The sequence below is a fragment of the Lissotriton vulgaris genome, chromosome 1_1, assembly GCF_964263255.1.
Source record: "Lissotriton vulgaris chromosome 1_1, aLisVul1.2, whole genome shotgun sequence".
Lineage (NCBI taxonomy): Eukaryota > Metazoa > Chordata > Amphibia > Caudata > Salamandridae > Lissotriton > Lissotriton vulgaris.
The window spans coordinates 184290317-184313832 of NC_141685.1; the positions used below are offsets into that span (position 1 = coordinate 184290317).

The 23516-nt window shown below is 47.1% G+C and overlaps 1 protein-coding gene across 1 annotated transcript; it reads left to right on the forward strand.

The window, feature by feature from the left end:
* Positions 1–254: 254 nt before the first annotated feature.
* Positions 255–2054, forward strand: LOC147738101 (uncharacterized). The gene has a single exon (XM_086952137.1). It carries the CDS (start codon positions 255–257, stop codon positions 2052–2054), a length of 1800 nt encoding a protein of 599 aa, XP_086808263.1.
* The last annotated feature ends 21462 nt before the right edge of the window (positions 2055–23516 follow it).

Consider the following 23516-nt stretch of genomic DNA (forward strand, 5'->3'; position numbering starts at 1 on the left):
TGTCAACATTCTAAAGCAGCCTTCGGGGACAAGGAACGTACCACAGGGGGAGGAAAGGGAGGGGAGTAGGAAGGTACCAAGTGCTGCATAACATTATATGTAAAACAACCCATATAACTACCAGTAAAGTTCCTGGCAAAGTACATCCTTAATATCTGCGTATGGTAATATTGTACTGCACATTTATGAACAGGAGATTATAACAGTGCCAAAAAAGACACAGCCATAAATCTTATCTCACAGAATTTGACAGGATGCACACTGGGGGAATCCACTCTCAGTGCAAAGTATGCCAAAAAAGTTTCAAGCGTAAATCTTATCTCATTGAACATATGAGAATCCACACTGGAGAAAACCACTCTCCGTGCAAAGTATGCCAAAAAAGCTTCAGGCGTAAATCTTATCTCACTGAGCATATGAGAATCCACACTGGGGAAAAACCTTATCAGTGCTCTGAATGCCAGAAAAGGTTTAGTTTCAAAGCGACTCTATATGCACATGCATTAACCCACTCTGTGGAAAAACCTTACCAGTGCGCTGAATGCCAAAAAAGTTTCTGCCGTAAATCTAAATTCACTAAACATATGCGATTCCACTCTGGCGAAAAACCTTATCAGTGCCCTGAAGGCCAGGAAAGGTTTTGTAACAAACCAAGCCTATCTCGACATGCATTAACCCACTCTGTGGAAAAACCTTATCAGTGCCCTGAATGCGAGAAATGTTTCAGGCGTAAATCTCATCTCACTGAACATGTGAGAATCCACACTGGGGAAAAGCCTTATCAGTGCTCTGAATGCCAGAAATGTTTCAGTGAAAAAATCCGTCTCACTCGGCATATAAGAATCCATACTGGGGAAAAACCTTACCAGTGCTCTGAATGCCAAAAAAGTTTCTGCTATAAATCTAAACTCACTGAACATATGAGAATCCACTCTGTGGAAAAACCTTACCAGTGCTCTGAATGCCAAAAAAGTTTCTGCTATAAATCTAAACTCACTGAACATATGAGAATCCACTCTGGGGAAAAACCTTATCAGTGCGCTGAATGCCAGAAATGTTTCAGTGACAAAAGAGGACTCACTCTACATACAAGGACCCACACTGGGGAAAAACCTTATCAGTGCTCTGAATGCCCGAAATGTTTCAGTGACCAAAGCAGTCTCACTCGGCATATAAGAATCCATACTGGGGAAAACCCTTATCAGTGTTCTGAATGCCCAAAAGATTTCAGACGTTCATCAGATCTAACTGCACATGTGAGATTCCACACTGGGGAAAAACCTTATCAGTGCTCTGATTGCCAGAAAAGGTTTTGTAACAAACAAAGCCTTTCTCGACATGCAATAACCCACTCTGTGGAACACCCATATCAGTGCTCTGAATGCCAGAAATGTTTCCGTGACAAAGGAGGACTCACTCTACATACAAGGACCCACACTGGGGAAAAACCTTATCAGTGCTCTGAATGCCAGAAATGTTTCAGTGGAAAACGCAATCTCACACTGCATATAAAAACCCACACAGGGGAAAAACCTTATCAGTGCTTTGAATGTCAGAAATGTTTCAGTGTAAAAAGCAATCTCACTAGGCATATAAGCACCCACACTGGGGAAAAACCTTATCAGTGCTCTGAATGCCCAAAACATTTCAGACGTTCATCAGATCTAACTGCACATGTGGGATTCCATACTGGGGAAAAACCTTATCAGTGCTCTGAATGTCAGAAATGTTTCATAAACAGATTCGATCTCACTAAACATATAAGAACCCACACTGGGGAAAAACCTTATCAGTGCTCTGAATGCCAGAAATGTTTCAGTGGAAAAATCAGTCTCACTCAGCATATAAGAATCCATACTCGGGAAAAACCTTATCAGTGCTCTGAATGCCTGAAATGTTTCAGTGAAAAAGGCAATCTCACTAACCATATAAGAATCCACACTGGAGAAAAGCCTTATCAGTGCTCCGAATGCCAAAAATGTTTCCGCCTTAAATCTAATCTCACTGAACATGTGAGAATCCACACTAGAGAAAAAAAATTATCAGTGCTCTAAATGTCAGAAAAGATTCAGAGGTAGAGATGGTTACAAGCGCCATAAGAAAACACACTATCAAAATAATTCAGTGCTCCAAGTGCCAGAAAAGCATCAATTTTAAACGCAATCTCACTCTACATGAGCAGACGCACACAGGGGAAAAACATTACCCAGCCTCACTAACCATAAGCGACTCCATACTGATGAAAAGTCTTATGAGTGCTCTGAATGCCAGAAAAGCTGCAGAGAAAAGCGCTATCTCACCATGAGAAACTCCACACTGGAGAAAATCCTTATGCCATAAAAGCTTGAATCTGAAAGACAGTGTTATGCTTCATGAGAAATCCCACTCTGGGGAAAAACCTTATGAGTGCTCGAAATGCAAGCAAAGTTTTGGTTACAAATTACTTCTCACTTGACATGAGCGAACTCACACAGGGGAAAAAGCCTCATGTGTGTTCTGAAGGTCAGATAAGGTTTAGCCTCGAATACAATGTCACTATACATGAGAGAATTCACACTGGACTAAAGCCTTATACAGGAGGGGAAAGCCAGAAACGTTATACTCAGAAAGGAGATCTCACTAAACATGAGAAATGCATCCACATGAGGTGAACAGTAAGACGTATCTTGAGTTGCAGAAAAGTTTCTAACAACCTGACTTTACATGAGAGAGCACATATTGTAGTTGCAATAGGATTCATCAAGAACTCTTGCAGGATAACTTAGGCTGCCCGCATGCAACCTCCAAAGAAATTTCAGGCCTGGAATATTTTTTAATTGCAACCGAATCCACAATTTGAGTATCTGAAAGTTACAAAACTCTTAAGGTCTTTACTTGACACAGAGAAGTGTTAGTGCTTGCAAAAATCAACTAATTACCAAACAAATCACAATATTAATGTCTTAAATTTTACTCCACTCAAAAGGTTTCTACTCACCCTTGTTTCTTAACATATGACTGATATCTATATTTTCATGGTAAGATTAAGCCTATGCGGAGTTCCTCAATGAAGAACTCCGCAAAGTGACAAAAAAACTCTGGCGGTCTGCGCAGATTTCCGCAAGCATCGGAGTGCGTAAGGGTCATGGCGTTCGTGATGATTTTGACCTCCTGGTGTTTGTCCCGCCCTATAAAAATAATTGCGAAAGGCACCATGTGCAGCACAAGAGGGTGCAGCTGCTTCTACTCAAGCGGCAGCTTTGTGAATGCGAAGGAAGGTTTCTCAATGCGAGTGGTGTGACCGGCCACGACCACTTGCATTGAGAATTCAGACGACCCGCTTTGTGAAATCTCGCCAGGTGGTTGATTTTGCTCGCCTACTAGACCATGGCGAGCGCGAGCAAGGAAATCTCATCAGGAGGTGGATTTTCCTCGCTCCAGCACATAACGTTGAAGAGTGTGAGCGTTGAAAAAAAACTTGCTACGCTCCACGAAGCGGAGTTTTTAGGAACTACGTGAGCTCCGCGGAGTATGGAAAACTCCGCCTGCGGAGTTCACCACCCAAAATGAGATAATATACAACAGCAGGAAAACATAACACACCAGTTACTTGCCTTTGGTAACGCTCTTTCTGGTCGCTACTCCTTTACCTGCAGATTCCTCACCTTGTGAATATTCCCCACACACCAGACTGGGTCCTCCAACTTTAAAGCAGAGTAGGAGACAACATGCAGCTCAGTGTAAACGTCATTCTGCTACAGAAGTGACAAGCGGAGACTCAAATAAGCACTTCCCAGGCGCACTGTGAACAACTACAGAGGCCTATGAGTTCATTATCTCACAGGTCTGTATCACATATGCAGACCCTGGCCAGATATTAATTCACCATTTTTACCATGATTAGAATTCAGATGAGGCCTTTTCATTTCCCAAAATTCTAATTGTGTTCTCAGCAGCAAGTGTATATATAAATCGTTGAGTGATGACTGCGCAGTGCTCAAGATGAAAGTGATATGATGATAAAACAGTCCGATCCGCATTTTGTACACAGAAACGGGGCTGTAAATACTTTTGTACAATACAAGTTAAGCAAAGGCGATTCTTAGAAGACATCATTTTTATGAAATAGTCCCTGTATAGTTAATGTTTCGACCGTTCCAGTTAATAACCATGGTCTCATCAGGACGGTAGATCGCCCCTCTCCAATATGCTCTGCAACTATATTCAATACAACCCAGTAAGGATTCTTCTTTATCTCGGGGCACGGTACCTGGGAGGAAGTCAAATTCAACTAAGCGGTTCCAGCTCCTGTTCGTCGGACCAAACAACTGCACCCAGTGAATCCTCGGCTCGCTGTCAAACAAGTTTAAGTGTGACTCTTCCTGATGAGATCATCGTCATTGACTGTCTTGTCTGTGAGAAGCTGCACCAGTCCTCCTGTGATGGTGGGCCGGAAGACCTTGACCGCTGATGGTGATGAAGTAGCAGCTTAATTTCCAGGAAGGCATGTTGGCCATCAGTTGTCGGATGGCCAACAATTGCCTTAAACTTAACTCTGAAAAAACAGAGGTTATGATATTCAGCAAATTACTGCCAAATTGGTCTTCTTCATGGTGGCCATCTTCTTTGGTGCCCCTTCCACTGCCAGTCACCAAAGTCAGAAATGTGGGCGTCATATTTGACGACAGACTATCCTTTGTGCCTCATTTTTTAATTTTTTTTATTTGTTATTTTCAAACACCCACAACAAATAGGAGGATGGACAATTGCCTTTACATGGTGCCCGACCATTAGGAAGAAGGAGATAGTGACATTGTTACACAATCAAGGTTATCCAACGATCCCAGCTCAACCCCAGACACAGATACACCTCAATACCAGTATTGCCACAGTGTCAAAAGTTCCTATAATTCTCCATGCTACTATGGTTAATGTCTTCTGCATCAAAGCCTCATCCTACTTTTCCTGAGATGCCCGCCCCAAAATCGACCTCCCCCTCACCCCCCTGCCGGCGCTACTGTCTTAAGGCTAAGTGGGATCAAATGGTGAGTCATATTGTACGGGTTCCCCAGGTGATCTCATTTTAACAACATTATTAAGCATCCTGACTACTATGGAAGCCGGGAATCGCCTCACGTTCTGCGCCTCAATATCAAGATACCTAGTCTACTGGTCTCCCTCAGCCATTAATGCGCTCACCTCTGAATCAGTTTCTGGATCTGTCGCTTTCAGCTCTGTCACAACGGCCTCCCAGGTTCGCGCCGCCTCTAATGCCTTGTCATTATGGGATCTATGGGCTTGCTGTAATCGAACTGAGCTCTCGCTGTTTGCCCACTTAAGGAATGCAGATTTCCACCTTATATAGCTAGGACCCGCCGCTGCTTTCCAGTGGGATGTAATTTCTTGTTTAGCAAGCACCAATCCCAAGTCTATGAATTTGCTAGTTAACTTCGTTTTGCTAGTATGCAGAAACCAATGTAGCAGGCAAGTCCCCCCATTCGGAGCGATCTGTCGCCCTGTTATATTACAGAGTAAAGCGGTCATCTCTTCCCAATATGTCCAATCTACAACTGGGGCTAAGAGCCGTATTAACATGGAAATATTGGTTGATTTAAGCTGGCGTAAGATATGCCCTGTGCAATATAAAAAATTGAATCAGCTGGAATCTAGCATTCCTGGTGCCCTTCCATGCCCTTTTAAGTATCTGCGACCAGGCCGCGTCAGGTATCTCTTTAGCTAAATCCACCGCCCACTGCTCAAGTAGCCTCTGCAGCGGTGCCAGTCCCTCTCCCAGCATACGTTTATATAAACAAGTGACCGCCTTATACTTGCCCGCCGCCATCACTACACATTGACACGCCTCGCTCGTTGGCGGTTCCGAAAGACCAGTGCCCCAGTGCTTCTGGATGGCGGCAACCAGGGCCGCATGCAATAAGAAGTGACCCTGGGGGAGTCCAAAAGTGTCCTGTAATGCGCCATAAGGTAATAGTACACCATCTCCAAATAGATCGCCCACCATTTGGAGTCCCAGTGTTTCCCACTCCGCGAGGGCAGACCAATCTCCGCATTGTGGCAGGGCTGTGCACATGCCCAACGGTATTTCCGGGGCGTAAGGTCGCTGTACGCCAACTCTGCTGTGGTAGCGTCTCCAGCAATGTCTCAGGACACATTCTGCAGATGACAAATCGGTAGCCCGTAACCTTTGCTGCAGTACCACAAACGATAGAACATGCCGCGGGAACATCTGGCTCAGTCTCTCGCTCAGGCCCTCGAAACTCCTGCGCCACCGCCTGGGTGAGGTGTTGGAACTGTGCAGCTAAATAATGTAATTCAAAATCAGGGATAGCTAGGCCTCCCTCGGCTCTTGGGCGGATCAGAGTATCCAACGCCACTCAGCGCCTCTCTATTCCCCAAATAAAGCCCCCCACCATAGAGCAGAGTTGCCGTAATAGTGCGACGGGTATACGTATAGGCAAGGTCCGGAAGAAATATAAAAGCCGAGGGAGCGCTACCATTTTCAACAATGCTACTCTGTATGCTACCGACAGTGGCAGAGTCCCCCAGAAATGCATGCTGCCCTTAAGCCCCCCCGTAACGCTCTACCTATGTTACCTTCAAGCAGATCTTCCTGCCTATGAAAAACATGCGTCCCCAAACACGCTCCGGCCGCCGGAAACACACATGTCTTCGCCCAATTACTCGCAGGCCAGAGATATCCCCAAATTGGCTGAGCAAGGAACGCGCTCCCCCCAGTGCGCCTCACGCATCTCTCAAAAACAGCAGCAGATCTTCTGCATATAATGAGATATAATGTGACTGACCACCGAGCCTCAAGCTCCGGAACGCCCTCCCCATCCTGGCCCTCGCCGCTAACGGTTCCATCGCTAGGGCAAAGAGCAGCGGGGAGAATGGGCACCCCTGTCTAGTACCACGCCCTACTGGGTACGAAGAGGATACAATTCTGCCAACCCTCACTCTGGCCCTTGCCGACGAATATAATATTTCAGTCCAGCGTGAATATCCCTCGCCAAGCCAGAAGGCTTTCATGACTGAGAATAGGTAGGGCCAGTCCAAGCTGTCAAATGCCTTACCAATGTCCACCGAGAAGACAACTGCGCGCCCCTCCGCTCCATGGTCCCCATCTAGTATCCGTATTAGTCTGCGTATGTTGTCAGCAGTATTGCGAGTCGGGTTGAAGCCAGCCTGGTCCGAGTGTACCAGCCACATCATTAAGGGAAGGAGTCTCGTAGCTAATACACGACTCAGTATTTTATAGTCAGTGGTGAGCATAGATAGAGGTCGGTACGCGGACGAGTCAGTCGGGGTCTTCCCTAATTTAAGGAGGGGAATGATGATGGCCTCCCTGGTGGAGGTCGGACATACCCCGCTGCCTGGCCTCTTTATATACCGTCAACAGTCTGGGGGCCAGGAGGTCGACATATGCTAAATAGAATTCTATGGGCAACCAATCGCTGCCCGGAGTTTTGTTGCGCGCCAATTGTTTAATGGCACAATGAATTTCATGAGTGTGATGTCCCGACCAAGGGACTCCGCCTCTTCCGCCTTGACGGTAGGCAGTTCGAGGTCCTCCAAAGATGCCTGCACATCCATCTCCCCTGTTTGTAAGCAACTGGTATATAAGTCTGCGTAGAAGGACCTAAACCGATCATTTATTTGATGTTGCGTATATTCCAGTCGTCCCGACGATGAAGTCAATGCCAATATGAGCACACACCTAGGGGTGGGATCGGCCAATCATGCCAATAGCTTACCCACCTTATCCCGTTCAGCATGTGCGCGGGCTAAGTAAGCTCTGTGGGCGAAGCGCCATAAGCGCTCCACGACCACTGCTACTGTTTCTCTCCGGGCCTGGACCGTGTCCCGGTCCTCGGTGCCACCAGAGTGGGCTCTTTCACCCTCCTTAAGGGCCTGTTCCTTAGTTTCAATTTCTTGCAGGAATAGCTTCCGCACACCCACCCATTTATTAATACAAATCCAGTGAATCACTACTTTAAAAGCGTCCCATTCCAGGGCAGTCGTTGAGGCCGAGCCTTCATTTTCCGCAAAATACCGCTCAATACACACACCCAGTTCAGTATGGAAGGCTGGGTCTTCCAGCAACTCCGGGTGCAGCTTCCAGGTCGGAACTATACGGCGCTCCGCAACCCAACAGAAGATCAATAGGCTCAAGAGCCTCCTGGGATGGCCCATATCACCCAAAACCTGCCATAGCCTGCTTCGTGGAACCAGGACAAAAGCAGATTTAAGGTCGATGAAGGCAACATACAAGTTGCCCTGCCGACCACAACGATCTTCCAATAGAATAAAAGGAAGCTGAAAACCTGATAAAATGTGGATATCTTTTTCCGAAAGCCTGTCTGAAAGGGGGATACGATATGATGGCTTTAGCTGCAGTCCATTCCTCAATCCTGCTCAAGACCAATGGGGCAGAAATTTTCTTCGCACAGTTGATCAAGCTGATCAGCCTGTAATTGGCTGGATGGAATCTATCCCCCTTCTTATATATCGGGACGAGGTCCGCTCCCTTCCAAGAGTCAGGTACTGGGGCACCACTGGTAATGGCATTAGTTAAGGAAAAGTTATTCCAAGACAATTTATCTCTTTCTAGCAGAAGGATATATGCTGCAATGCTGTCTAATGCTGAAGCTCTACCTCTGGTTATTGCATCCAGAGCTGAGGATGTCAGCCAGGTTAAGGAAAGGGCCAGGTACAGCTACAGAGTTGTCTGTTTACACAGTCCCCAGCACAGTGTCCGGCTCATTAAATGGAGTTACTGAATAAAGATTGTAGAAATGATCAACCCAGGTCTGGGAGGAATGTTATTTTGCAGAGGTGAAGCAGAGACCTCTCTCTCCTCCACTTTACAAGTGCCCAAAACCTGGTGGAGATCTTAAGAGAGCAAGACAATTTGAGTTCCTGTCAACTTTCTTCTTCCCATTCTTTCTTAGCCCGAGCCTGGGCCCTTTTGTACCTCTCTCCACCCAGACTGATTTCTGAGATGTCCTTTGTGCAAAGTGTCTTACCCCGATATCTACGTGATAGTCTGAATTCCTTATTAAACCAATTGTTTACTTTATGAAAATGCTGTTTGTGGTCGTTAATAGGGCCTATAAGGTAGGACAATATTTTCTTGAAGTTGTTGTGGAAGCAGTCATTGGCATGCCACACTCTTAGTTCTTGCAGATCGATTTCCCGAAGGTAGTGATAGATTGATCTTCACCTCGCCAGATTACCAAAATATCGTTGATACACACATATAACTGAAATCCCAATTGGCACAGACAAACTATGGGAACGAAAGCAGTGATTGGGATCGGACGGGCCTGAACACCATTTTCCCTTGTCCATTTAGGATAGTCCCAAATCTCCATTGATTGCAATAGGAACAAGGCAGTTGTCCCTTCTCTGACGGAGGGGGCCCCATTAGACTTGACCTTTTCCACATGAGTGATTTTTCAGAGTGTGTGGTGAAGTGCCACTGGTCCCCTAACATGCAAGAGAATACATATGGCTAACCATATAGAACTATGGCTCCTGATAACCAGGTGATACAAAAGTGGATGATGGACGGAGCATTTGAGCAAATCAAACACTCACCCCCAGTCAATTGATCTGGGTTTAATCCATCACCATTATTTAGCTCACTCTGCCACCCCAGTTCAGACATGGCCATATGCTAACCAGGTGCCTTAGAATATGTGCGAGGGACACTGCCTGTTCTTTTCTATATTTTCATATATATCTTTATTTTTATTATATTCTCATAAGCTCAGAAGAAGATTACCACCACCAGATACCTGTAACAGACTGTCCGTTGGACATGGTCCAAACATCCTACACTTATCCATACAAGATTGGGCACTCTGATTCAGGTGCACTGATCTCTCTATACCCTTAGACATATGGGGCTGACCGCTTGCAACAGGATACATGCGTAGTACAAGGGACATGGTTTACACACACCACTACTATGGGCAATCTGGTTTTCGGGTGTGCTGATTTTCCTAATGGGTCTTCTGCCCTTGGGTATACAGCGCTGACCCTTTAAAAACACATGCCAGTACATCGTGGTATTTGCATTTAACTTCGATGAAGGCCCATCTTTAGTGATTTTATTCCACGTGAAGAAGCGGCTGTGTGTGACAGAGGCAAGAAAGCCGTCACCATTTAGTGCACGTTCATTCAGATTCATGCTGCCCGCATGGGACTACATTTCCCAAGTACTCGTGGTCACGTGACTGCATCAGAGTAATGCGATTATACAACCTGAGTGAGTAGCCACACACCAAATTCGGCTTTAATCAGCTCCGGATTATCTATTCGAGCAACAGCAATTACTCTGGACACCTTCCGCCATCTGCTGTGGTATAACGGATTGCTGGCTCCCCGTATACAGCGTATACAAGTATGGGTCTCTGACCCTACGTTTGTTATATCTTTAATTTTTTCTGCTCCGAGGCAGCATGTTCCCTGTGTACAGGAATGGGTCCCTGAACCTACCTTTTGTTTAACTTGAATCTTTTGTGCATTGAGCGTGTCTTTTTTTTTTTTCCTTTTTATGAAAACGTACAGAATGCTGCATTCATGTTAAGGATATGGAAGTGTCAAAGCACACTCGTTCATCTCGTAGGAAAGTTCTCAGTGCACATGTGGCAGGTGTTGTGTCTTGAAAACAAAGCACGCTGCCCCCATGCAGAGGTCAACTATTTTTTTTTTTTATAAAACTTTATTGAAGGAAGGAATAGTGGTTTATCAGTTACATACATTCCATTGGGCGATCGCCATTTAGCATTTCAATTTAACATTTCTATATGAGACGAGTGTTTGTTCGTGACATGAACTGCGTTGCCTGCATTGCTCAGGTACATGATATACATCATATGTGAGTTACACCGTGCAGGATGGAGTCCCCTGATAACCCCTCCCTCCTGTGTCAGTGATGGCGAAGTCTTCCTTTTTTTTTTCCTTGAACAGTGTGAACAAACTCCCCAACTTACCCCCCTTAACCATGTGTCATCGCAACCTTTTTCCACCCACCCACATGGTACATTAGTCCGTGTCTCTCCACGCACTGTGGCGTGCGGTCGGGCCAGCGCCGCTGTAGTAGCATTGTCCTGTGCACGAGGCAGCACCCCGTGACCGTTCAGTTACTCCTCCTCCCCCTCCGAATCTGAGTCTTCCCCTTCCGGCAAGGGTTCACAGATGTCCCCTCTGTACTTGTTCCACGCCGCCCAGACTTTGTTCCATTTCCGGGGCGCTGCTCGGAGCACGTATACAGCTCTTTCTGTCACCATGAGAATGTCCATGTTTTTGGCCCACCTACTAGCGGTGGGTATTTCTGGCGCCCCCCATTTCTGCGCCATGTCCCGTTTAGCCACTGTCATAGCTAATGATGCCCAAATCAGTTCGTATCTGCCCAGATCATTGGGGTCCCAGATGTTCAGAAGGCATTTACGTGGTTCCGGCAATATGGACAGTTTAAGGGCCTGAGAGATTGAGCGGAGTACCTGCCTCCAGAATTCACGAATGTGCGGGCATTCCCATAGTGTGTGTAGCAGTGTCCCTTCTTCCCCGCATCCTCTCAAACAAAAGGGGTGTAGTGCCCTCCCAATTTTGTGCAGCAGCGGCCTGGTGTAGTAGACGCGGTGTAGGATTTTAAGTTGTACTAGCCTGAGCTTACTCGAGATCCCCACCTCCCTCGGGGAGGCCAGTGCTGCATTCCATTCGAATTCGTCAGTTCCACCTAGCTCCCTTTCCCATTTGTCTTTAAGTTTTAGTGTCGGGTCTTGGAGATTGTTTAGCAGTTTTTTATAGGTAAGGGAGGTGGCGCTCTGGAGCATATATTCCGTCAGTAGCCTATCCTCCAGTGGGGAGGAATCCGGCAGGGTGGTGCCTGCAGGGATTGCTTGTAGTAATGCGTGTCTAACTTGGACATATCTAAACGTCTCTGTGGGTCCTAGACTGTATTGGTGTTGTAGGTGCGCGAGTGGTAGCACTGCGTCAGTATCCCACAGGTCTCCTACAGTAGATATGCCTATGGAGTCCCATCGCTCAAACCCTTTACAGCCTCTCAGGTTTCCCAATGCCTTTGTGTCCCATAAGGGCGTCATTTTAGTGATCCGACCTGCCCAACCCAGACGGGCCTGTGCCATGTGCCACAATGTCGCCGTGTGTTTGGTCGGGCCAACCAGTGTTTTCAGCTGTGATTTGTTGTAGAGTACGGACAGCATTCCTTCCGTCCCAAGTTGGGACCAGTCCGCCCGATAGGCCGGGTCGTTTCTTGGGGCGTGGATCCAGTAGTTTACAATTTTGAGCTGGGCTGCCCAGTAATATAGCTGGATGTTGGGGAGCGCTATGCCTCCTTCGTACCAGCTTTTTACTAGTTTGTCGTACGCTATACGCGCCGGGCCAGCATTCCACAGCAGGACCGTGACCAGCGCCACGATCTGTTTAAAGTATCGCGGTGGTACCAAATGCGGAGTATTTTCTAGGACATAGAGGAGTTGTGGGAGGGCCATAATCTTGTAGAGAGCCGCTCTGCCCAGTAGGGTCAGGGGTAGGGTTGCCCAGTATTTAACATCGGCCCGCAGGCGATCTATGGGTGGCTTCAGGTTGTTGACAAAAAACTCCGCTTCCCCACATGCTATGACAATTCCTAAGTATTTGAAAGAGGCCGACGTCGTCAGTAATGGACAGCTCGCCTGCAATGTCGGAGCCGGGCCCTTTAACGTGAATATTGTGGACTTCGACCAGTTGAGAGTGTATCCCGATGCGCGCCCATGCGTGTCACAGAGGTCAAGCAGGGCTGGGATGCCTGTATCAGGTGCGGTCATGTAGATAAGCATGTCGTCTGCGTATAGCGAGACTTTGTCCTCCCACCCCTCCTCCCACGTGATGCCTGCGAACAGTAACGTGGCTCTGATCTGGATGGCTAGGGGCTCAAGCACCAGTGCAAAGAGCAGGGGGGACAGGGGGCAGCCCTGCCTGGTCCCCCTGCTCAGTGGGAAGCTTGGTGATATGTGGCCGTTGGCCACCACCTGTGCCACGGGTTTCGCATAAAGTAACCGTATCCATTGTATGTATTTCGGCCCAAACCCCATACGTTCCAGTACCACGAAGAGATATTCCCACTCCACCAGATCGAATGCCATTTTGGCGTCGAGAGAGAGAATCACCGCCTGCTCCGCAAGGAGGTGCGCCCTGGCCATCACTCCATGGACCCTTCTGAGATTCATCGCCGTGCTCCGGTGGGGCATAAAGCCCGACTGGTCAGGGTGGATCAGGGTACTGAGGTGGGGTAGCATGCGGGTAGCCAGAAGTTTAGCCAATATCTTGGCTTCGATGTTCAGTAACGATATCGGGCGGTATGCGTTGCATTCTGTCGGGGGTTTCCCTGGCTTGGGTATCGTCACGATCGTGGCCGTGCGTTGATCTAGCGGTAGTTCTAGCCTGTCCCTGCTTTCCAAGAACATGGCCAGCAACGGGGCACTGAGGGCTGGAGCCATGGACTTGTACCACTCTACCGGTATCCCGTTAGGGCCCAGAGCTTTCCCGGACTGCAACGCCTGGATTGCCAGCTGGATTTCCTCTCCCGTTGGGTCCAGTTCTAGGGAGTCTCTATCTTCCTGAGTAATGCTGGGGATGGTAATGTCTGCGAGTGTTGCCGTTGCCATTTGTCTAGTGACTCTCCGTTCTGGTGTGTACACTGCCTGATAGTGTCGTGCTAGTTCGCAAACTATTTCTTCTGGGTGTACCAGTGTTCGCCCCTCCTCTGTGTTGAGCCTCTGAATGCCTCTAGTCCCATTGCCTCTCCTATCCAGCCACGCAAGCATACGGCCCGCTTTGTCGCCTACGTCGTAAATTCTATGTCTAGTGTTCGCGATGTAACCCTTCTCGGTCGTTTTGAGGTGCGCCAGGTGTTGTTGTTGCCTAATCATGAGGGTGTGCGTCGTGGACGGGGACGGGTCTGACATATGTGCATGGTTGGCCAAGTCGAGTGCCAGCTCTAGGTCTGTGAGGTCCTTTCGTGAGTCTCGTTTGTGTCCCGTAATTGCTGCAATGGCAGCCCCCCTGAGGACTGTTTTGTACGCCTCCCATAGGGTTGAGGGTGATTCCACTGTACCCGTGTTTTCAGCAAAGTATTGTGTGGTTACCAGTTGAAGCCTTTTCCGAATTTTGGGGATTTTCAGAAAGTTGGGGTAGATAGGGTAAATTCGGGCCCTCCGTGTACCCCCAGTGGTGAGTGTTAGGACAATCGGAGAATGATCTGAGATTCCCCTGGGTAGTGTGTCCACCCTGTCCACCATGTCCAGTCCCAGTCCCAGTGCCATGAAGTAGTCTATGCGAGAAAGGCTATTGTGTACCGCTGAATAATAGGTGTATGTAGTGGTCTCGGCGTTGAATTGTCGCCAGAGATCCACAAGGCCCAGGGCTTCCGCAAAGTCCGACAGTGGTGCCGTACCGCGTGGCCGGGTCCTAGAGGGAAAGGTGTCCACTATCGGATCCATGACTGCATTGAAGTCCCCCCCAACAATTGTTGCGCCATCAGGGAGGTCAAGAAGGAATTTGCCCAGCGCCGGAAGGGCCACAGAGTGCAGGGCTGGGGGAATATATACTGATACCACATTTAGAGCTCTGCCCTCCCACTGCCCATGTACCGCGGCAAAGCGACCCTGGTCATCCTCCACCCGGAGTGTTACTATAAAGGGGGATGACTTTCTCATCAGTATGCCCGTTCCCCTGGAGCCAGATGTGAAGTCTGCATGCACAGCCATGGTGTAGCCTCTCCTGTCTAGGGCTTTACAGGTGGACCCTGTGAGGTGGGTTTCCTGTAGGAGTATTATATCTGGGTTTTGTCGTTTAACGGCCTGTAGGACCAAGCCTCTCTTAATTTTGTCACCCAGGCCCCGGACATTCCATGTCAGTATGCGTAGTGGGGGAACCCTCCCGGTCGTGGAGGAGCCCTCGGCGGGCGTGTGATTAAGTGGCCTGGCCATTAAGGAGATGAGGGAGTGTTGCACACGACGTGTGCTGTGGCGTGGCCCCTGCGCCGGAGTGTGTCGTGCTGTGTAGGAGACATACTGATGTCGAGGCAATAGCGCACTGTAGGTGGTGAGCGATGACTACAAACAAAATTAAACATTTCAACCTGAAAACTTCAATCCCGTCCCCCCTCCCTGCTACCCTGCTCCACGGACAATTCCCCGCCCGCTTCCCCAACTGTGCAGAGTGCTTTCGCCCTCCCCCATACATCTTACTTGCTCGTGGGGTTGGTGAGTCCCCTTCGGGCACTGCCTGTGCCCACCCTACTCAGCTTTGTCCGAGCCACGGCATCCGCGGCCCATACAGTCTCGAATGCAATGTAGTACAGTGTCATACCGGAGCCGATTGCCCAGAGTCCAAAGGGTCTCTCTCAAGGTCTGATTCTATTTCCTCCTCGCCTCTCTGTAGCGGCCGCTGGGAAGACTGACCGGGCGGCGATTTCTCAGGACGATGTCGCGGTCGGTCACGCTGTGAGCGGTGTCTCTGTCCCGCAGGTCTCCAGCCCTCCAGCCACTCCTGCGCTACCTCTGGTGTGTCGAAGAACCAAGTCTTTCCCTCCGCCACTATCCGCAGTTTAGCAGGGAACATCATGGAGTATGGCAGTTCTCTGTCACGTAACGCTTTCTTAACCTCCGTGAAGGATTTGCGTCGTCTGGCCACTTCCGCCGTATAATCCGGGAAAAAGGCTAGGGTTGCATTTTGAATCCGCACTGGCGGTGAGTTCCTTGCGGCCTGTAAAATTGCGTCTCTATCTCTGAAGTTGAAGAGCCGGGCAAGTACCGGCCGTGGTGCTGCCCCCGGCTTGGGAGGGCCTCCCGGCACCCTATGCGCTCTCTCCACCGAGAAGAAGTGAGATAGACCTTTGGGTTGGAGTTTGCTTTTGATGAGGTCTTCTATATAGAGGTCCATTGCCCCTTTCCCCTCCGTCTCTGGAAGCCCAAGGATACGTACGTTGTTGCGTCGCGAACGCCCTTCCTGGTCGTCCAGCTTGTCGTGCAGGAGCTTGGTCACTTTCTGCATCCTTTCCATGGCCACCTGGAGCTCTGAGGTGTCTTCCACCAGTGACTTAGTGACCACTTCCACTTGCGACACCCTCTCCGCCATTTTGTGAAAGTCAGCTCGTAGCAGGGAGACTTCCGAGGAGATGGCGCCCACCGTGGTTTTCACCTCCGAGAGCGTTTTCATGATGTCCTCCAACGTTATTTTGTTCGTTTTCTCTGCTTCCTGGGCTTGTCCCGTGGATGGGCGCCCCGTGTTCTGCTGTTGATTCTGGTGGCCGTAGGCGAATTTGTCCAGTTTGGCCTGTGTGGACCCACTCCTGAGGCCTTTACCCGCCATAGTGTTAAGATTTGCGAGGTTCGAGGCTTCGTCGTGCGCCTGAGTGTACCGTTAGATTATGGAGCAGCAGGTCGGTGGGTGGGTGGTGGACTGAGTGTTCTTGTCTGCCGACTGCTAAGCCTCAGTGGCCGTTTGCGTGGGTGTCGGGAAATTGCCCGTCGGTTCCAATTTGGTGCCCCTGGTGGTTTCCTCCTGGGCTGGGGCGGTTACTGCGACCTCTTCCCCCGTTTGCAGTGTCGTTCCGTCCTGCACGGCCACCATAGATGGTTAGGGGTCCGCGTTTTGTCAGCCGCCTCCCCCACAGGCCGCCGGGTTACTGCCTCTGCGTTGGCGTTGTTAGTTGCGGCCGGTAAAAGGCAGGTTCGGGGCTCTTCTCTGTGCTCCCGCGTAGGTGGCCGGAGTGGCGTCGTCCCCCCGGGGTACCGGCGTTCTGGACCGTAATTCTGCAGCGGTAGCAGTGTCCGCTGTTATCTCTCAGGTGCGCGGGGTCCGCTGATGGCCGCCGAGGCGTTCCCGGCCCGCTAAGACTTCGTGGGGGGGGGCGGGGGTTTTTCCCCAGGATGAGGGCGCCGTTTCGCGCGGAAAGGGCTCCGACCTGTGTGTCGCTGCAGTTCCGTTTGGTGGTGGCGGCAGTCCGCGCGCCTCTGGATGGTGTTTGCAGGAGTGTTAGGTTGGTCTGGGACCGCCTGGCTGGCGTCAGGGTGCGTTCACTCCTCCGGCCGGCTCGGCCGCGTTTCCGCTGGGGCTCGGATGTCACGAAAGGCCGGTGTTGCTCTTCTGGCTGCAGGCCCCAACTTGCCATTCGATGGAACTCGGGCTCCGGTGCTCTGATCTGTCCCAAAGTCGGACCGGTGACACCGCTTAAGACCGGGACTCGAACGCCGCCGCTTCAGGTGCGCTAGTCAGCGGATTATTGTGCCGGATAGATTAAAGGCTGCAGTGCCCTCGGGAGCTCTCACTTCAAGCGGCCGCCATGTTCGGCTGCTAGCCACGCCCCGAGGTCAACTATTTTAAGCCCATTTCCTCCACTGCATTGCAGCTTTGTTATTGCAGTGCACATCAAACACGTCCGCAGTTTTCAACTTGAAGAATGCTGCAACAATGTTTAAACTAGGCAGTGTTATCATGTGCCTTGCTGCTGCATATTTTAATGGGGAAGTTGCCTGCAGAAATCTAAGCACGCTGTACTTGTGTGTTAGGCCAACTATCTCTAAGAGTCTTTTTTCCCCCATAACACCACATGTTTCCTTTGGAAGTTACTGCACTAGGTTCTGCCTTTGTTCACCCTGTGATGCCGCAACGCACGCCTGTTATGAGGAACGAGCCATCAAAAACATTGATATACAAACTTCAAGGCAGACACACGACTGCCTCCACAGTCTTGGCGTGTCTCCCCCTAGTATTTAACACCATTACGCTGCACGCTTGTCTCAATGAACCTTAGTGACATCTAAATACATGCTCGGGGAACGTATTATGGACTTCACAGCCATACGAAAATACCTCAGTCACTATTGCAGACACCGCCTATGAGTATATGGACAGTTTTTAATCTACATGGGCACACTTTTTCTTTACACTTGTTCTGAAATGCCTAGACCTGTTACAGCCTTCCAGAAGACTTATTTTCTTACCATGCTCACCTTCCTATAATTCTTTATTAGGGCGGAGAGTCACCCTGAGCTGCATGCCACAGTGAGTTGAGGCACATTTCCCGACGTCAGCGGATTTTAGTAAGGGCTTTAAACTCTGAACACATGCTTGTGTGTGCTTATTTATCCTTGCTGTCTCTGTTTATCACCTTCCCCTTTTCAGCCTTTCCCTCTCTTGCTTTGGGACCTTTCCAATGTTTAACAAAAAGCTGTAAAACCTGCTGACCGATCTTTGTTCTTTTAATAAAGCGTTATTTTATCACCCTGTGCCTGGAAGCTGTGGCAGATTGGAGTACGACAAACCCCTGAAAAATGGACCTCGTCTGCCGTATTCTAAGCATTAACCAAGGAGAAATGTATTGCATGATAGCTTGGAGAGATGAACTGACCAGTCAGAGATCCCATGGCAGCTCTGTGGAGACTCAAATTCACAAGCTCCTTCTTTCAAGGAGTTATAGGAACCAAATCATGCACGCCATGCCCTCTGACCTTTTGCAGGCGACATAGTTAATTTTAAATCCCCCCTTGCACAAAAAATTTCAGACAATTTTAGTGACAACCAAATACATGCTTGGTACTCATAAGTGTGTGAGTGAACAGTGGCGACGCAAGTGGTGGGGTAGACAGCGTGAGTGGCGCAATAAAAACAAGAGTGCAAGTATCATACAGTGGGTGGCTGAGTGAAGGGAACAAATCAAGTGACTTCTGTGTTCAATTCACAATTTAAGTAACGGCCACAGTAGAGAAATGCACCAATGAATGTGATGTAGAGTCAACGGCGTTTCGATCCTCAATGGTTTGGGATCATCATCAGGACATGGTTGTCATGGTTTGTAGTGCTGCGGGGCGAAAAGAACAAATCAGGGGGGCGAAAGGAAGAAGGAATGCGTCAAAGCGGCAGGATGTCAGGGGGGCAGCCACCCACTGTATGATACTTGCACTCTTGTTTTTATTGCGCTGCTCACGCTGTCTACCCCACCACTTGCGTCACCACTGTTCACTCCTACACTTATGAGCACCAAGTATGTATATGGTTGTCACTAAAATTGTCTTAATACAGTGCTGCTTTAACTGTATGAATATGATGATACCCTTCCAAATATAATAGGATTAACTACACAAGACCAATTGAATACCAGTCTCCTTTGTTCTAGCTCTTGTAATGTTTTATACATACATATGTAATACTCTACCAAATATTACCTGTTGGGATATTGTTAGCTGTTCTACTTCTTTACCATGATCCCGACTAGGTCTCCTGAATTGCTTTACTAGCTTTTAAATAAAGGCATTTTTTAATGCACCCCATTTTACTTTCAGATTCACAAATGTCCCCTTGGGTTACTACCTCCTGTTACTGTTTTTCAGCCCACATATGGTTTCAAAGCTCAATACATACCTTAACAATGTATTAAATATTCAGAAAGGAAACTATTAACATTCCCCTTCCAAATTCTTAATTGTTAAATGGGCTTAGTACAATACAAAAAGGGGTTTAGCATTTGCAAACTCTGTGAATTACTGAACCAGTGGATTTTTTTAACAATAAAACATGAGGCCATTTTTCTCAATTCCCTCCAAATTAAGTTTGCTAATAATGTTAGTTGAATAACCGGTGCACATACCTATTTAGTGTTAGTGTTGCTTCAGATCAAATAAAAACCATCACACACAACTCTTGCACAGTACTTACAGACAGAATTTCTGACATCCAGCTTTAATGTTTTGTTAAATATATTTGCAAATGTTGTCACTTAAACAGGAAAGCAGCTAAAGCAGCCTCTGGACATAAAATAGAATGTAATCATAATCTTTAGATACATTTTCTGAGTTTCAGGAACAATGTGTGTCTTCTGGGTTTACTCTAAACCACTATAATAAACATATTCAATGCTTTTAGATTTGATCTGTTTGTACTGGGTTCTATTGCAGACAATAATCTAGATTTAGACCAAGGTTCAAATTCACCCATGGCTTTTAAAATCTATTCATCAATGATCTCTATTAGTGTTATCACAACTAAAACTGTAATAGAACTTAACTGAGAGATGGACCTTCATCAAGTATTATGCTCAGTCAATTTATTGAACAAACTATGAAGGTAAAATCTGAATAGATTAGATCCACAAGCATTGCCGGACCACTGTATTTTACATCAATAAATTACTTATCAGCACATTTTCTCTAAGTACAATTCAGTCATCTTCTATTTTTAGCGGAGCTCGAGCTGGGTCTGTTAGAACTCTTTTAAAATATGACATTTAAATGTCCAAAAAATCAGGAATTTTAGTTTCAAGTCTGGTCAAACCTTATTGAATGCTACACCAAAAGATGCCCTTCTGTTCCTATATTTTATTGTGCACCATGATTCAGAAATGGCATTTTTTTGCTTTCGGAGGTAAAATTCTAAACATATTTATTGTTGTTGCCAGTCGAAACATCACTATTTGGGAAGATAACAACAAGTGGTCTTATGATGCTTGCTGGAATGGGAAGTGTTTATTCAAAAAGTGTATGGAATTCAAGTTTAGGAGAGCATTTTACAAAAGTGTATGGATTTTGTATATATTTCAAATTGTTGATCTCCAAAATGGCCTAATTCAATACATTGAATTGAAATTCAGGTTTATCATTTGAATCCTATTGTTGGAAAATATGCGATTTTGAACCCCATGAGGCGGTTCTTTTCCAGAAAGCATTCAGGTTGTAATCATTAGTCAAATAATGCTGCAGAGTTTAAAATATTCAACTTGAATTCTAATTACATATGAAATGTTCATTGTTCAATATATTTCTCTTAGTATTTTAATGTGAGGACTTTATTGCTCAAGGAAAATAATTAGTATTTGTGTTTCTATATGTTGGAAGCATTACATTAATAAAATCACTGTATCCCACCTTCCTTGTTTCTTTTCCGGTTCTTTATGAACGTTTCTATTGTTGAACTTTAAAGATTGCCCGAAATTAGGAATTGTGCTCTGCATAACTTTGCTGTCTTACAGTATGTTGACTTTTATGTACTACTTTTGTCTCTGATGTGTATGGCAACTGATGTTTTGTTTTGATTTAATAATCAGCTTATGTTTATTAGGTTTTATTAATCAATAAAATGTTTCAAACACAACACATGGTTGTTGATATTTATTTACAACTGCAGCATTTTTATTGTATGGGCAGTTTCCAAAAATATGGTCTGTGGGTTGACGGAGGACCACATTGGCATCAACATGAAGAGGTTTGGGCAGGTGATTAGGGGTACATGTAAGGTTGGAAGTAGGGGGAACAAGGCATGTACATTGTGTGGACTGTGACTCCTGGAGTTATTGTGAGGGATACCATGCTACCCTGTAAATGAATCCCCTAGTGGTTATTATCAACAAACTTTATTCGGTTTTATAAAAGAAAAACAACTTCCAAGTTACAGATTGACAAATATAATATGTCCAAGTTAATCAGAACACAAGATAAAAATTCATGAATTACAGCAGTAGCATTTTCCGTCTGTGAGATCTCAATGAATGCCGTCATCAGAATCGGTAGTGGCTGGGGACAACACAGTGCATGGGCCATTACTGGTTCAAGCAAAGTATCAACATCCGTTGGCATGACTGATGGGATTGTGTGAGACATGTGTATAACACACATTCTTCTCCGCATAGCAGGCATCGTAAAACAGGTATGATGCAATCTTGCCAAATTGGTCTGAATGACAGAAACCGTGTGGTATTTAATTCTCTTGGACGAGGTAGTCCCAAAATTTGGACGATGCACTCACGACACTTCATCGCCAGTAGAGTTGTCTCCATGGAGAACTGGGTGTCGTTTGTGAAATTACTTGCCATATCGCAGCAATAGGAGCAAAAATAGCATTCCTGCAGCGAGTTCCAAAATGAGAGGCAATCCGCCAAATGCACAAAGTTTGGAAATATTCCTAGCACTGCTTCAAAAGGTACTAACAGTCTAGAAAATACGGTCTTAAATACATGTACAATACCACTCGTATCAGACATGTTTAAGGTACGACTTAACATTTCTGAGAAATGTATAGGGCAATTTGTAGTTAGAAGGGCATGTTACTCTGCAGAAGTCCCTGCGATTGCAGATCATAGGTTTGTTTGGCCGAGGTTAGTGGCACAGTTTTTTGCAAAAGAATGGCTTTCATTCTGCTTAAAGTATCAATTCGTATAGAAGAGATGTTCAGTGAAGGCCAAAGTTGCGACTCCCGGCTGTCTTGGTTTTAGGAAACAATACTTGCATACAGCACGTGACCTTGGCTGACACAGTTACTAGATATGGTATTCCTGGCAACATGCCACAGCAGCTGCGATCATTCAACATAAGGTAACTCCCATTCAAGAGTTGTCCAACATTGGATTAATCAACGCGGCTGGTGAACCTTTATTTTTATTTATTTTGTGTATTTTGTAAAACGCGCAGCTACCCCAACGGGGTGTCCCGGCACTAATTGAACAGACAGCAGGTGGTCCAAAGCAGAGACTTACAGGCAGAAAAGAAAGGTTTTAAGGGATTTGCGGAATTCAAGCTCCGACTGGCTCATGCGGAGGTAAGGCGGAAGCTTGTTGCTGGGTGGCACACACTTCGAAACTTGCTTTTTTTAATCTAGGAGTAACTAGTAGCATTTTGTTGTTTGAATGGAGAACTCTGGAATTACTGTATGGGCCGAGACTTGACCTAAGATGGGCTGGTCCTCTGCCTTCCGTAGACCAATAGGCCAGGGTCATAGCTTTGAACTCAATTCTTTTAGAGATGGGGAGCCAGTGCAGTTTGTGAAGGTATGGGGAGATGTGTTGCCTAAGTGAGATGCCCCCGAACAAACGGGCAGCAGCATTTTGCACTGTCTGGAGTCTGTGGCACAGACCTGCTGTCAAGCCCAGATAAAGTCCGTTGGCATAGTCCAGATGCGAGGTTATAAGTGCGTGGACTATGGTTTTACGGTTATCGCTGGGCAGATAATTTATGAGTTTTTTTATGATTTTGATTTTAAAGAAGCAGGCATCCGAGACTGTTTGTACCTGATACACAAAGGATAAACGGTTGTCCCATCGGACCCCCAGATTTCTAACCGAGTCCTTAGGGAGAGGAGCTTGGCTCAGATCTTCCGGCCACCATAAATTGGAGTCTAATGTGGATGATTGAATGAATGAATGAAATTATTTGTAGAGCGCACAATGGCCAAAGCGGCTTCCTAGCGCTGAGAGCTCTAGGGAACAGAACAGACAGGGCCAGGAGGTTTAGCGGGGGTAGGCCAGGGCAAACAGAAAAGTTTTGAGCGCTTTACGGAAGTGTGAAAAGATAGGGATAGAGCGCATAGAGAGAGGAAGGGAATTCCAAAACCGGGATGCAAGAACAGAGAATCTAGTTCCACCAGTGCGAGTTTTGCGGAAACGGGGAACAGTGAGGAGGGCAGAGGAAGATGAACTGAGAGTGCGGGCAGGGGTGTGGAGGGAAATCAGAGAATTGATG

Bases quoted from the DNA above. Each gene is read 5' to 3' on its own strand.
- LOC147738101 (XM_086952137.1), top strand. From the start codon at position 255: ATGCACACTGGGGGAATCCACTCTCAGTGCAAAGTATGCCAAAAAAGT.